We start from the raw sequence: 16,019 nt of genomic DNA on the forward strand, positions 1-16,019 counted from the left end.
CAGCACTTTGTATTTTTTAACTACAAACTCCCACAAACTCCCCTCCCGGCTTGGGACTCCTCCCTTTGATTATGGTAGGGTGGCTTCATGTTGCTGTGGTTATGGCTCTTGAACTGATTAATGATGCTCGGAGTGAAATTGTAGTCTTGTGAGTCAGACAAATCTGCAGTTCAGCAAACCTCCAGGGCACCCTTCCCCCATCTGCACTCCCTCTCCCCACCCTCTGCTCCTCTCACCCCGCAAAGTTATTTCTCATGTTTTATGTGCATGCCAAGGAGGAAACTTAAAATCAGGAAAGGACTGGCCCTTTGGTGACGCAGCAGTACCAAAACACTCAGCTCTCAACTCATTGGAAGAGCGGCCACTTCTACCGGGCGTCCCTGGCAGCCTCCCGTGGGCCTCCGCTCCCACGTGGGGCCCGGAGAATAGTCTTTGTGCCATCCAATGTCCTGGAACTGTGGCAAATGGGGGCGAGGTTTGAGGAAGAGGAGGCTGATGGAGGGGAGAGGATTGTCTGAGATCCTCTGCGGTCTCTAAGCGTGTGGGTGGGGCATTGGGTAGGAGCGGGAGGTGGAAAGCCATGAATTTTAATGAGTAAATGTTGTCTAGATTTGTTATCCAACCTCGGCGTTTATTCAGAGCCATGCAAATGCAGATTTCTTAGCATTTGGACATCATACATCTTTCCCTCCAAAACCAATTATCTCCTCATCTCACTACAGTCTACAGTCTCTTTGGAAAGAACGGTTCAGGGCAGAAAGTAAGTGCGAGACAAGGGAAATCATTGTGTACCAGAAACTCCCCCTCTCCTCCCCCTCCATGATTAAATGTGGATCCTCGTATGGCGGGATCCTTGGTACTTCGAGTTGGTGAGACATAATCCCTCCTGTCTGGAAGCCAGCGACCCAGGACAGACCATCCCTACTCAGACAGAACACACAGACCACGTTATAGTCTCTGAAAAAAACCAAGAATGAAACAAGTAAATAACGATGACTTTATGCTGCGCAGAAGGTTCTCTGTTGTGAGTATAATGGAGTTGGAGGGACAGAGCCATTTGTTCATTTCACATTTGTTTAGTAGGGTCTGCTACGTGCAAGTGGTGTGAGACACTGTTGGAATTAAAACATATATCTCTTGCATAGTTTTCAAACTTTTTGGTCTCAGGGTGACTTCACACTTTTAAAAATTATTGGGAACACCCAAAGGGTGTTTGCATGGCTTTGTCGACCAATGTTTACTGCATGAGAAGTTAAGGCTGAGAAATTGTGAAAGTACCAGAATACACAAACACATGCCATTAGCCACAGGGGATGATGGCAGCACATGCCACAACACCCCACTAGGCACTTGTGAGAGAAGAGTGAGAAAGAAAATAATGTCTTAGTGCTATTAGAAAAATAGTTTTGCCTCCAGGGGCCCCTGAAAGCCTCATGAGGACTCCCAGGGTTCCCCAGACCACATTTTGAGAACCACTGCCCTATTGCTTCCTGCCCACCTCAGGGATATTATGGTCCAGACGGCAGATCAGTCACAGCCAACACTGCCTTGTGAAACAGCAGGAAGGAGCTCAAAGTGCAGTCGAATGCTCTCACACATACTTTTATAGATCATGATTAAAATGATCCATACAGCCATTCATTCCTACGTGGTCATGGAGCACAGAGATTCGCACCTGACGGTGGTGGAAGGTTATTGGACTGGAATGACTGGAATCTTTGAAGATAGGAGGAATGTAAACTTTGAGACAGCGTATTTGATGTGAAAACATCATTTTGTATTTAGGGAATGAAAAAATATTGTTCTTGTACTAAGAACCAGAGCTTGACAGAAAGTTCTAGCCTGGCTGATATAGAGGAGGATGCACTGATTCTCAGCTGGGGGGCATGTGAGAGTTTAATAGTTATCAAAAAACAAGGGTTAAGTTGAGAAATGCCTGCCCCAGAGTTACTATTTTCATCTCCCTTTCTTCCGTAGGTATTAACTCTCTGATTGCAAACAATATTTATGAGGCTGCCTACCCTCTTCATGACGTAAGTACCATTTTCAACAGCGTGCTCTCTGTAGTCTTCAGAACGTTGAAAACCACAACTTTTCAGTGGCAATGAAACGGGTGAATACCTGCAGGGTGAGGCAGGAGTGAATCATGACATTAAAATACCTTGGCTGACCCTGGACTGCTCATTGCTGACAATAATCCCCAGTTTGATTTTTGCCAGTCATCTCAAACTGTCTCGCCAATGATTTCCCCAGAAGACAAAATACACTGGGCTTTGTCTGAGCTTTCCCTGTACTCCCTGGCTTTGTTTTTAGCAAAAGTGTGACTATACAGATGTGGCATGAGGTGATTAAAGGGAGGAGATATGGGTGAGGGTGGTGGATGGTGGTGGAAGGAGACTGAAAGGCCTGGGTGATCCCTAACCTGGGCTGTCGGACCCGTGGCTGCCTGAAAGTGGTATTTTGTATATGAGAGTTTTGTGCAGATGTGAAATTCCTCCTTAACATGCAGGTATATATTAACGAAAGATCATTATTTAAAACAAATTTTTTTTTGAAGAAAATCTCTCAGAATTCCTTGTACGATGCTTTGGTTAAGTAAAGAAAACAGAATGACTGTAATGCAAGCTCTCCTTGACTGGAGATAATGTTATGAACAATAATGTTATGAACTTCCCATGACACAATGCAATGGTATTCTTCAAGACAACTCATGAGAATGTAACTGGTCCTTCAGCTAAATGCTCCATGGCTTCACTATTCATCAGACTGGTCAGGTCTTGGGCACCTGCCATGCAGTAGTGCCATGTGAGACTGCTGAGGTGGGGCTCCCTGACTGCCCAGCAGGAATTTTCTTGATGGGAATCTTCTCATTCCTGACATATTTGCAGTGGCGTATGCACTGCTAAGTTCTGCAGTTATGGACAGAGTGAGCACGTCATGGCACGGGTGATTTTCACATGATGGGCTAAACCATTTAAGGTCTGGAGCTCTGCCATTGCATTGCTACGAGGGAGCATAGGCTGATCTCTGAAGTGTATGAGGGGGGCGCATCTTTGTGTGAGAAGTTATCCCAGGAAATGTGGCAAGTGTTGATGGCTAAGAAAATGGAGTATCAGCCCCTTACCATGCCATGCTTTTGACCTTCCTTAAATGGGAGTGAAAAAAAGCAATGATATTAGAAAATAAAAAAAAAAGAAAATCCTTTCTCTTTTGGCACCTGTTTCTGGTAATTTCATTGGCTTTATCCAGCATCCCTTTTTCTCCCACAGGGTGAATACAATAGTCCAGAGGACGATATGAATGACAGGAAGGTAAGCCTGCCTCACGCAGCATCCTGGACTTTGGGCATGAGAGACTACGGGTGGGTGTGGAAGTGGCTAGAGGTGCCTTAGATGTTCTCTTTACCTGCTTATCTACTTTGCAGCAGTTTCCCCCACCCAGGTATTTGGAAATGTGAGTGTGGTTGCTACTGCACTTAGTGCCTGGAGAGCCACAATGCCAATTGTCCTGAAATAGATCTAACGCCCACCACACAGCTCTCACCCCATCTTCCCATGGCAAGACAGCACCAGTTGAGAAACATTGGCTGTCCAGATTCCTTAACTGATAGGTGCAGAAACGGAGACACAGAAGGCTTGAGCACCTTGGCCTGGATGACACAGCCACAGGAAACAGAGATGGGGCTCGGAACACCTCTAGCCCTCAAATCCAGGGTTCTTGCTTAAAACATGTGATGATCCGTGCCCTTGTGGCTTTTGGAGGGTCAACTTGAGGTGATTCTTGTTTTCTCTTAGGCAGGCAGGTGGCGTATAGCCACTCCCAAATTATAGATGAGCAATTATAGATGTGAGGGAGGCTCAGTTGTGCTTTGTAGTTCAAGTAGCTAGAAATTGGAGGTTACCGTTAGGGGAAGGAACGTGGCCCCAACCTCTTCCGTGGGGATGCAGCAATGATCCCCTCATGCCATCCTCCTGCTGGCTTCTCCCCACCTTCAACAACTCTAGTGAGCAGAGGAGGGTGGGCGATGGTGGGAGGGATGAGGAGCCTGAAGCTCAAGCAACTTCCCTCCCCCACTCTGTTGTCTGGAAAATCATTCATGCCCCAAGTTGCCTTTCGAGCAGGCTTCTTTTTATCCTGCCTATTAGTCCCTGTTATGAAGTGTTAAGTATTAAAAACATAAAAGGTCTTTTCCAGAAATACTGCAGTGATTGCTTACACATGTCCTCTCTCTGCCTGCCCAGGGAATCTGCTGTAGTATTGCGATGTCTTAACTCATCTGTTTTCTATCCGATGCTAATAGTCTCGGTGTTTAATTTCCTGAAAAGTCCCGCATCAGATTTAAAGGAAAAGGAGAAAGCATGTCTCGCCACATCTCACCTCTCTCGCCCAACCATTTTCTGTCCTCCCACTCTCTAATTTTTCCTTCCTTCCCTTTAAATGGTGATCACCATCCATTGCCTGCCTAAGAAAACTCCTGCTGGGTGGTGGTGACCCCAGCCTGTCTAGGAACATTACGGAGACCAGGAACACACAGCAGCTCATAGGAGAAGTCAGTCAGCCTTCTGTCACCTGCAGTAATGGAAGAAGTAAATTGCAGACTATTTACAATATCTATGTTGTAGATATAAAAATATGTATTTGTCTTTGGAAAGATATGAAATTACTGTTAACCACAGCGATGCCTTTTAACAAAAAAATTTCCCATCACAAAATGTTTCTGTTTGGCTGATATAATGAAGGACATGGAGAAGGCTTGGGAGCTGCAGTGTAGGGTAGCCTCTCTGGGGCCTCTAGGGATTATTTACCATGGTGTCCCCACCTGCCCATCCTACCAGCACCTGGATGTTCTCCTTCACTCTTCCTTACAATTTGTGGCTGTTCCCATGATCTCCCCAAGGCCAGGTTCGTTGCAGGCAGATTCTAGGCAAGCCCAGAGGCTCTAGAGGATGTCGGTCTCCCTCTCCGGAAGCTCACCTGGTGCTATTGTGCAGTTTCCATGACTCAGACTCAGGTAGGGCTGGAAGTCTGTTTCTTTCCCCTCCTGGAGGGTCATTAGGAAGAAGCTTCTGGCCGGGCGCGGTGGCTCACACCTGTAATCCCAGCACTTTGGGAGGCTGAGGTGGGCAGATCACGAGGTCAGGAGATCAAGACCATCCTGGCTAACAAGGTGAAATCCCGTCTCTACTAAAAATACAAAAAATTAGCTGGGCGTGGTGGCAGACGCCTGTAGTCACACCTACTTCGGAGGCTGAGGCAGGAGAATAGCATGAACCCAGGAGGCGGAGCTTGCAGTGAGCGGAGATCGCGCCATTGTACTCGAGCTCTGGGCGACAGAGCAAGACTCTGTCTCAAAAAAAAAAAAAAAAAAAAAGAAGCTTCCTTCCTCTTGAGAACAAGGGTTTCCTGCCTTCCTAGAAGCCAGGACAACCGGAAGAGGGAGCAGCCTGGGGGTAGATGGGTCCCTCCTGCTTCCAGCAGCTGCCTAGTTCCCCATTTGCCAATGCTGCTTAGTGTCCTGGAAATTCCCCGAGAAGTGGCTGTCACCATCTGCTCAGGGCTCCCCAGCTTTCACTGACTCTCTGCGGCTTCTTCTTCCACCTACAGGGGAGAACTCAAAGCAGAACTTTGGATGTGACTTCCTTTAGCATTCTAGAAACCCTTAGTCCTGGATTTTCTAGCCTTTGCAGGTGGCTGTCTTCCCTAGTGGATAGTTAGTAAGTGACCCACTGAAAACTGTGGAGAGAGAGTCAGTCCTGCATTTTAAAATTTACCTTCCTGACAAGAAAGGCACTTTTCTTCTTGGTTTCAACTGGGGATTCATTTTGCCGTGCTGCACGACTTTCATGTTACTGTATGGAGAAGCTGAGACCTGGAGAGGTGGAGTTACTTACTAAAATGTTCAAACAGGTTAGCGTAGCATCTGGGAGTAGAATCCAAGTCTCTTCCATTCAGGCTGCCGCTGTCCCTTAAATGCCTCCGAGATGGCTACAGCATCTTTCTGCCTGTCTCAGGTCTAGCTGCTGTCTGAGGAGCTTGTGGCCTCAGAGAGGGCCATGAGTCCCAAACACCTTGATGTTCTCTGGCATTACAAAGAGTTGTTGCAAAGAGTTTTTAACACTTGAGTTCCTTTATAGTCTCATGAAATCCTTAAATTGATGACCTCTGTCAAATGTGATCCCTGGGGAGCCAAACTTCCTGCTTCTATGCTCTCATCCATCGTTCCTGCTGTAAATGCTTGGGGCAGACAGACACATCTGGGGTTACGTCCAGGGCTCTGGAATCGGGCACTGTCCATTAAGAAGGAGCAGTAATCCCTCCCTGGTGTATTTGCTGGCTTTGCCAGTTGGGAAAGAGAGGACATGGTGAACCTCTAAGGGAGAAAGGGGATTCACTAAGAGTTGCATTAGAAGGCTCTAGACTCTGCAAGTTTAAAGGGCCTGTTACGTGTCTGTGCTTTACTCACACCATACTGGTCCTTACGGGGCAGGACTCCAGAGTGTGCCTCTCTTCACCCTGCCTGCTGGTCCCTTCTGGGGCCTTGCAAGCTGGAGTTCAGCACGATCCGTGACTAAACCTTCTTAAAGATTGGGAAGGGTCTACAGCACTCTCTACCTCCCTCCCTGCCTCCCCTGCAGGTGACAGAAGGCGTGTGAGCTGGCCGGGCATCCGGGCATAATTGCTGCACCGCCTCCCAGCTTTGGTGCTGTGTCGCTCCAGCTCTCTGTTTCAGGGGCTGCCTGATCACTGCCTCCTCCGTATGCTTCTAGCTTTTCTGTATCAAGCCCAGATAGTTCTCTTGGCTCCTCCTCGTGTATATCCACAAGCCATGGATACATCTTTGTGCTTAAAAGAGACCATGGTGAGAGAGGGACTTTCTGGAAGTCTCTTTCAGCAGGTCTGGGATTCAGCCAGGGAAAAGGCTTCTGAGGTCAGCTCTCAGTTGAGGCCATACTGGATTCTTGGAACATTTTCCGTTGTTTCCTCCAGGCCGGTGGCGGATAGGTGTTCTCAAGCTCAGGTTTGGCTGGACATACGACTTGGGGAGGAATTTGCTCCGGAGGTCAGGGTCTGTAAGGCAGACAGTGACGTCCCATAGCTCTCGAGAGGGTGCCCTGCCTGCATCTCCTGATGCAAGCTTATCTCCCCTTTGGGCCACACATGATGTCACTGTGACAACCAGGTGCTGGAGAGCCCAGGGTTTGCACTCAGGAGAGTCAAAACTCAGGCATTAGAAGCACCCAAGACGTGGGAGGAGGAGATGTACTAATAACAATAAGATTAGGTGAGCCACCGCCCTGGAGTGAGCAGCAGCAGTGCTCGTGAATTCAGATGTTCCTCTGCCTTCATGCACGGAGTAACCCCTTGTTGTATCCGGGTTTCCTCCATTGCAAGTGGTGGAACTGCTGGTGCAGTTTGCCTCTTCAGGACCCGTGTAGTTTCTGGTCCCGTTTTGCAGTGGCTGGAAGACATTGTGATAATAAAAGTCTACCACCCTTAAGTAAGATCGCTGGTTCTCATTTCCATTTTAATGTCATATCTTTAAAGATTCTTAGGTCAACAGGATGGCTCCCTGTAGGGCTGATGTTCAGACGGGCTTCCGAAGTACCCGGTTAGAGTAGGTTCTCCTTGACAGATTTCCTCGAGAGTTGTGTGTGATGTAGTAGGAGCATAAATAATGTAACAAAATAGCAGCTGTATTATAAATCTGTCACTTCCAGACATATAATTTGATAAAGTGCCAATATTGATTCAGGATGGGTATGTAGATGAGGTCTCATGATGATGCCTTACTGAATGATTTTATTTACCGGAATTGATACACAGGTTTAGTGAGACACACGCTGATTCTGATAAAGTTGCTGCAGAAATATTCCCAGATAGCCTCTGGCCTAATGTGTTCGGTTTTGCCCCTACCCCTCTCCTGGACCATTCTTGTCAAGGTGATCGGTGACCTCAAAGCCACTGAATCCAGTGGCCACTGCTCATCTGACCTGACCCATTGGCAACATTTGACACTGCTCGTCCTCTTCTTTTTTTTTTTTTTTTTTTAGATGGAGTCTCGCCTTGTCGCCCAGGCTGGAGTACAGTGGTACGATCTCGGCTCACTGCAAGCTCCGCCTCCCGGGTTCACGCCATTCTCTTGTCTCAGCCTCCGAGTAGCTGGGACTACAGGCGTGCACCACCACGCCTGGCTAGTTTTTTGTATTTTTAGTAGAGATGGGGTTTCACTGTGTTAGCCAGGATGGTCTCGATCTCCTGACCTCATGATCTGCCCACCTCAGCCTCCCAAAGTGCTGGGATTACAGGCGTGAGCCACTGCGCTTGGCTATCCTCTTCTTTTCTTTGAAACCTTTTCTCCCTTTGGCTTCCTGGATGCCACACACTTCCGGTTCTCCTCCACACCACTGGCCGTTCCTTCTGTCTCCTTTACCGGTTCTTCATCACCCTCTTGACCTCTAAATGGCGGCATGCCCAGGGCCCAGACCTCAGGCTTCTTCTGTACTTACTATCTCTTCTTTGGTGATAACATCCATCATTTAATGACTTTACAAAATGTCCTCCTCTTCAATAACTCCCAAATGTACTGGACTCTTCTTTGAACTTCAGATTGTTATATCTAGCTGCTCGCCATGCCCCTGGATACCCAAAGAGCATCTCAAAAAATGCATCCCCAAGTAAGCTCTTGATTCCACCCCCACTAACCTGTCCTTCCCACAGTCTTTCTCATTTCAATAAAAGGCATCACCATGACTCAGTGGCTCAGGCCAAGTTCTTATTTCCTCTCATCCCACATCCAATCCAACAGTAAATCTTATAGGCTTTACCTTTAGAATCTAAGCAGAATCAACTAGTTCTTACTATATCTGCTGCTGCCCCCATGGTGCAAGCCATCATCATCTCTTCCCTGGACCATTCCAATAACTTCCCTGTGCCTCTGATCACTCTGTCTGTTCTCCACACAGCAACCAGAGTGAGCCTTCTGCAATCTCAGATTGTTTTGCCTCTCTACTGCAAATCTCCCAGTGGCTTCCTTCAAAATCCAAATTTCATCCAGTGTTGATACAAAGATTTTAGCATGGCCTGCAAATCCCCAAGTGATCTGGCCATCCTGGTTCTTTCTGACTTTGTCTCCCACGTTCTCCCCATGCTCACTCTGCCCCAGCCACACCGGTTCCCTGTTCTTCCTGGGACATGCCATATGCACTTGCCTTGGGGCATTTGCACAAGAAGAGTGTCCAGCCTGGGACACCCTGCCCCCTTCCTTTGTGTCTCAGCTCAAGGTCACCTCCTCAGAGAGGCCTTCCCTGGCCATCCTGTCTACAATAGCACCCCACTCCTCTCCCTTCCTTCACATTCTACTCCCTGACCTTGATTAATTTTTCTTCATTAAGATTTCCAAATCTTATCTGTTTATATGTTTATATTTGTCTCTCCACACCAGGGTGTAAGCAGACTGTGGCTTACTGCTGTATCCAGTGTGGGGACAGTGCCTGGCACATAAGGAGATGTCACTAAATACTTGTTAAATGAGTGAATCACGACCATCAGGGCTCGTTTTGCTGGACTAGGCAAGACATGGGAATAAAGAAGACGGGGTTCTGCTCATCAGGTGCAGGACTGCCGCAGAGTGTGATAAAGTTCACCTCTATTGTTTGGGGAAGGAGAAGCCAGTTTCTGTAGCCTCCTGATTCTGGACATCTCCCCGTGGATGTCTCATGAGAATTTCTTAGAAGCTGGGCTTTGGGGGTAAAATTCTGACTTGTTAGGATGGAGAAAATCAGGTGAAGTTTCCCACCTCTACCTCTAACCTGTTTCCTTATTTTCTTTGTTTAGCTGCTATATCAAGAATGGGCGCGCTATGGAGTGTTCTATAAGTTCCAACCTATTGACCTCATCAGGTAAGAGGTGGTAGGGAACTTTTGAAAGGATCCTGGAGATGCAAGTCCTGAAAGATGTATCATAAACATTTTGACTCTGGCAGTCTTTTGCTCACGTGGAGGGATCTTCTTTTCTAGCTTCTATGGTCCCCTCATCTGTGTCCCATGGGTGGGGAAGCAGCTGGGGACACGGGAAGGACATGGAATCTGTGTGGCACAAAAGATCCTGTAGATTGATAGACCATGACCTCCACCTTGAGGTCTTCAACACTGTGGTCTCTGTTCCTGCCTGTTCTTTGGGAGGGGTGCATGGAGCTGTCTCATTTCTTTTCCTTAGTCTTGTCTAGAGAAGAACCTGGATGAAGCTGATTCTTGGGTTATGCCCGAGTGCCAGTGTTGACCCAGGAAAGGGTGGATTTGGCAAATCACATTGGGAGTATGCTGGCTGGCCTGACAGAATGTGGACTTCTTATGGCTTTTCCAAATTAGAAGGGAGGAGAGACTGGGCCCTGGGATTCTTCCCTTCCTTGTTGTCACAGAATGATGTCCTGTTTTCTGGCATCTTGGACATTTCCCCAGCTTCTGTTGAACATGAGTGAAAAGTCCTTTGAAAGAACTTGCTGGAATGCCATAGGTCTGACTACTTTAAAATGGGTTCAGGGCTCTAGAAACTCAGTCTTCTGACTGGAATGTTGGGCTGCAGCACTGTGTGAAAGCACTGGGCTGAAAGTTTGGAGACGTGAGTTCTGGTCTGGGCCTGGCCACTAAGTGCTACCATTTCTTTGGGCAAGTCCCAATTCCTCTTTGATCTTCAGGGTCCTGGTTGTCCTAACTTGGGAGGCTAAGCTGAGGGATCTGTGGGTTCACATGGGAGAATGTGCTCATTTGGAAAAGATGGTCCGCTGGAGCCTGCAGGAGGAGGCTGCGCCATGGTGAACATGGTGGACTCACTGCCCTGCAGTCACCTAATGAGCTAATTAGTCAGTCCGAGAATAGAGCATGTTCCTGGCTGGCTGCCCTGGGCTGGGATTGTGAGAGAGGCAGCAGCCAGGAGAATCGAGTCTAGAGGGAGGAATTCCAGCTTCTTCTTGGAAAGAGAAAGCCTTATGGAGGCCAGAGTTTGGGCAGCTCACCTCCTACACAGAGATGCAGCGGCCCTCCCAGCGGACAGAGCTTGGTTGGATGTCTCTTGGAAGCAGGTGTTTGTTCCAGCTGAGGACTATGAACCAAGGTCTTGGATGGGGGAGCAGGGACATGCCGGGCCTGTGACCGAGGCTCCTTCACCCCGTCTCCCGTCCCCTGGCTGCCTTTCATGTGGCATGGGCCACCTAGACTGTTCTCTGGGCCACACCAAGGCTGATCATTCCATTCTTGGTGGGCTTTGATCTTTCTCTCTGGATCTCCAGTGGCCACCCACTCTGTCGCCTGTTTTCTCCAACTACTCATTCGTTTTTTTTAAAGTATGATTAAAAAATAAAAATTCATGCACTCGGTTTTGGCCACCAAGGCAGCCTCACCTGCAGGGGAAGTATTGCCTTTGGAGGGGAGCCCTGCTCTGGGGCCTGGCGCTTCCTGAGGATGGAGAGCTCAAATCTGTCTAGACAGGGCACAGTGTGCTGGAGCAGGGCCGGAGGCTGTCTACAGCTCCTCACAGATCAGAAGGCCCGGAACACTCCCACGGCCCCTGGGCAAGGCCAAGGCTTGGTCAGGAGGGAGAGGAGGAAGGAACCTCAGGAGAAGGGACGCTGAGCAGCATGTGTGTGGGGAGCCAAGGCAGATGGTGGTGGTGGTTGTCATCCCAGTGGCATAAGGAACTCTCTGACCTCAAGAAACTGCTGGAAAGAGAAGTGATGGAAGGGATGGTGGTGGGGGACGCTAGGAGCAGAGGTGGGCAAGTACCTGGAAAACTTGTAGAGAGAAATGTGGGCTGGAGCGTGCAGGGAGCAGCTATTGACACTCGGTGAGCTCCACACCAAAATCCTCAATTTATCCTCCTTTACCAAATGGTCCTAACTTGCTTTCCCCGATTCTGTCCAAGTCCTCTCCTTCCTCCTCTTCATGATGACACAATCTGAGACCTCAGTAATCCCTGACTGGCCTCACTCTCACTTCCCACTTCCCAATCTAACTCTGAGTCTTGGGGATTCTTCTTTGGCACCATTTCTCTCTTTTGCCACTTCCTCTCCATTGTTCCTGCCACCTCCTGTCGGGGCCCACCTGCCTGCAGAGTCCAGCCTGTGGCTCCCTTCTTGAGCCATCCCAGGCCCCACACCATGGCAGTTTTGCTCCATGACTAGTTACTACCATGCATGGCACCCTCCGTGTGCCTCACAGAGAAGTTGCCCTCATATGGTCTGTGCTGGAAGAGTGACGGAGCAGGGGAATCTTGGCACGGGAGGAACATGATAATTCATGCACAGGCCTGGCCAAGGTCTTTCCCACCCATTTCTTTGGGTATTCAGCTCCTCATTTTTAGCGCCAAGCTTCTGTTCCTCCTCTGGAGCCCTGGTGCTCCTCCTCTGTGCCAATTGTTTGGAAGATTCTAAAACCTCTGTGTGAGCCATTGAGAGCTCATGGGGCGGGAGACCTGTTTGTATGTGGAAGGCCCCGGGACTAGCTCTCCTTCCCCTTCCGCAGGCCTTCAGGCCTCATTTTGAGTCTTGGGGTTTGAGACACCATTCCTGGATGTTGAAAGTCGACAGAGGGGAAGCAGGATGCCCTTCCCTGCACCCCTGGCCCCTGCCTCCACCCGGCTGCAGCGTCATTCGTGCCCAGCAGGCTGCACTGTGAGACTGCTGATGGCCTCCAGCCCCATAGGGCTCTCCTGATCCTGCCTCTGCTCTGGAGACCAGGGGCCTGCAGGCCTGAGTGTGAGTGAGCCAGTATGAGAGTGTGTGTGAGGGTGAGAATGTGTTAGTGTGAGAGTGTCTGTGTTGTTTGTGTATGTACAAGAGTGGGTGTGTGTGTGAGTGAATGTGTGTGCGTGTGAGACTGTGTGTGTGTGTGCCGGAGAATACTTGTGTCTGGGAAAGTGTGTATATGTGAGGATGTGTGTGTGTGTGAGCGTGCATGAGTGAATGTGAGCGGGTGAGTGTATGTGTATGAGAGTGTGGAATGTGTGTGCGCATGCTTGTGTAGATGTGTGTGCGAGTGTATGTGTGTGAGCGTGTGAATGAGTGTGTATGTGTGTGAGTGTGTGAATGAGTGTGTGAGTGTATGTGTGTGAGTGGGTATGAGTGTGTTCATGAGTGTGTGTCAGTGTGAGAGTGTGAGTGTATGTGTGTGTGCATAAAGTGTATGAATGAGGATTGTGTGTAAGTTGTGTGTGAGTGTGTGTGAGTGTGTGAGTGTGTGAGTGTATGTGTGTGTGAGTGGGTATGAGTGTGTTCGTGTCAGTGTGAGAGTGTATGTGAGTGTGTGCATAAAGTGTGTATGAATGAGGATTGTGTGTGTGTGTGAGTGTGTGTGAGAGCTCTCTGGAAAGTTCCCTAGGGAGGTATCCAGCAGGAACCTTGATGAGTGAGTGCACCCCAGTCCAGAAGACCTCCTGGGTACTTCCAGCCAGCAGCACTTGTGCCCTGGCAGAAACACGGCTTGTGACTGATAATGTAAGGAATGACGCTGAGCTAGACCGAAATGGCTCTTCTAGTCCTTTAGGGAGCTGGAAGAGGGTCGTCACAGCTGGAAGAGGACATTTCCGCCTGCACTTCGCTGGTTCAATGCCCTAAAACCCAGGAGGAAAACAGCCCTTATTTTCTGGGAAAACTTGGGGGACTGGAGGGGTTTTGGATTTGTACAGGTCCGATCCAGTACTAGTCAGGGCCATAATCTATCTTTTGACTAAAATTAATATCTGCTTCCAGGCTGATTTTCTTAGCTTGGACGTTTTGATATGAATGAGACAAAACCGTAGGTCTGAAGCATCTTCTGAGTTTGATTTCTCTTCTGACTATACTCTGCTGAAACTTATGTCCAAAAAGTTTATTCTAAAGCAGCTGCCGCTGCCTGCCTGTGACAGCATGGGAAAGAGAGGGTTCTAGAACTGTACTCAGCTCAGAGGGATTGCAACCTGTTGACTTGTGGGAGTTCACCAAGGGGATAATGCATGGGGAGCTTCACTGTACCAAACTAGGCCTGTAGTCTGAAGAGGGGTAATGGTCCTGACTCACTCCCACCTGTTCCAGGGGTGCTCACTTCATGAGTGAGGCTTTCTGCACTTAAAGTCAGGCCCTGGGCATGAAGCCCACACATGTGGAACCTCTGGAGTTCTCTCAGAAATGTCCCAGCTTGGAGCCTTGAGATATGGAACAGCTTCCATGAGGATCTGAGAGTGATCTGTATGGGGTTACCATTTCAGGAGCCCTTGGGTGGCACTGTGCCCCAACCTTACTACACATCTCTACCGGCCCGCTCTAGCCTGACATGCCAGGAATGGGCTCTCCCTCCTACTGCAAGGCACAGGTCACTGTCCTTGCCAGGGTTCCCCAGCACTGCTGCCAGACACTGTGGTTTGATCCATCCCTCCTTGTCTCTGGGCTCCGCTGCCACCCTCCTGAACTGTGATCCATCTGAGCGCCCCCTGGAGGGAGACCGAGGAGGCTGTGTTCTTAGGAGGCTTCTCAGCAGGCCAGGTTGGGGAAGGACTGGCCAGGCCACGGCTGGGTTAGAGGAGGGAATGGAGAGAGAAAAACGTTGATCAATCCGTGATTACTTATTTCCTTAGTCCTGCTGCTTTCTCCTTGATTTTTCATTGGGATTGAGAGAGGCAATTCAGCTCAACACAACACACATTCACTGATGCTTACAGTGAGCAAGTCTCTTTGCTTGGCAGTATGGGGAGGGACAACAACGATGAAGGGAGAGCTTGTGGCCTTTAAGATCTAGGAGTTATGTAGGGAGACAGATGTGTGCAGGACAGGATTCAGTGAGGGCTCTCAGGACTATAATAATGTTCAAACCTATCAGTATGGGATCACATTTGAAGAGTAATTGCTGCCAGAGGAATAAGACAAGACTTCCTGGAAGAGGTGGCCCTTGAATCAGAAATGTTGTTTTCTGAAGGACGAATGAGGTGAAAGAGTGTGTCTATCACCAGCCTGGACTGCCCTGTATAAGGATTTATAGTTTAGCCTGATATTAATGACTGAAAATCACATTGACTCAAAGCCAGATCCTTCCTCATTGTTGATTGGGAGTGGTGAGATCAAGAACTTGGCTTGCAGAGCTTGTCTGTAAGGATTCCCTGCCAACCTGGCCCAAGTCCCTTGCTCTGCCCCACGAATTAGCAGGGAATCCAGGGTTGGAAGGAAATGAGGCTGGATGCATGAAGGGAAGCTAAGGAGAGATGACACGTGGAATCAGCACTATGGCATTTGCACGCGTCTTATCACTTGGGGGTTGGGTTTAGCTAGAAAACATTTTGCAGTCTAGAAGGAAATAATACCTCATAGGCTTGAAGACTATTCTTCCTTTACCTCTGAGGGTGTGAGAGAAGGCAGACAGAAAAAAGCAGCAGCAGCTGGTTGAGGTGAAGCAGAAACAAGGATGATTATGTTCTGTGCTGTTACATTCTGGTCCATTTTATAGATCAGGATATAAGTCATGCTGTTAATCCCATCAAACTGTGGAAAGGCTCTGCTACAGTCTCCTTTCTCTCATTTCCTCCACGGAGTGCTACTCTCCTCCAATTGTACCCTTTCAGAAGGAAGGCTGTTGGTCTTGTGGTTGACCAATGGAAACAGGAGCTGGAGTACAATGCTACCAGCTCCAGTTCAAGGTGGCAGCTAATGACTGTGTTGGTCTTCTGAGGGTGGCTGTCTAGCCTCACAACAGCCTTCCAGAGATGGTGGCTCCTGTTTTAAACTTTTCATCCTTCTTCCTGTCATATCAGCCACATGATACAGATGGTGGATCCCAAGGCACCAGGAGGCTCCACAAGTTCCCCGTGGCCACCTGGAATTCCAGGGCAGAGCTGGGGAAGGAAGGAGCTGTCTGGCACCAGCTCATTGCCTCCTGGATCAGCTTATGTCATTCCCCAGGGAGGAAAAACTGATATTAGTCTGAAAAATATGATAAGCTATGTATTTGTGCTATCTTGGCCCTATTGTACAGTAAGCTTTCAATTATCCAGAACCTCTAGGA

The 16,019-nt window shown here is 48.7% G+C and overlaps 1 protein-coding gene across 1 annotated transcript in view; it reads left to right on the forward strand.

Moving 5' to 3' along the window:
* LOC105484171 (anoctamin 2) overlaps positions 1-16,019 on the forward strand; it is a 363,016-nt gene that overhangs the window by 116,884 nt on the left and 230,113 nt on the right. Inside the window, exons 7-9 of the mRNA XM_011745546.2 lie at positions 1,978-2,033; positions 3,270-3,311; positions 9,835-9,899. Of these exons, the coding sequence (XP_011743848.1) occupies positions 1,978-2,033; positions 3,270-3,311; positions 9,835-9,899 (163 nt within the window). The remainder of the gene's footprint in view (positions 1-1,977; positions 2,034-3,269; positions 3,312-9,834; positions 9,900-16,019) is intronic.

The sequence above is a fragment of the Macaca nemestrina genome, chromosome 10 (assembly GCF_043159975.1).
Source record: "Macaca nemestrina isolate mMacNem1 chromosome 10, mMacNem.hap1, whole genome shotgun sequence".
Classification (NCBI taxonomy): domain Eukaryota; kingdom Metazoa; phylum Chordata; class Mammalia; order Primates; family Cercopithecidae; genus Macaca; species Macaca nemestrina.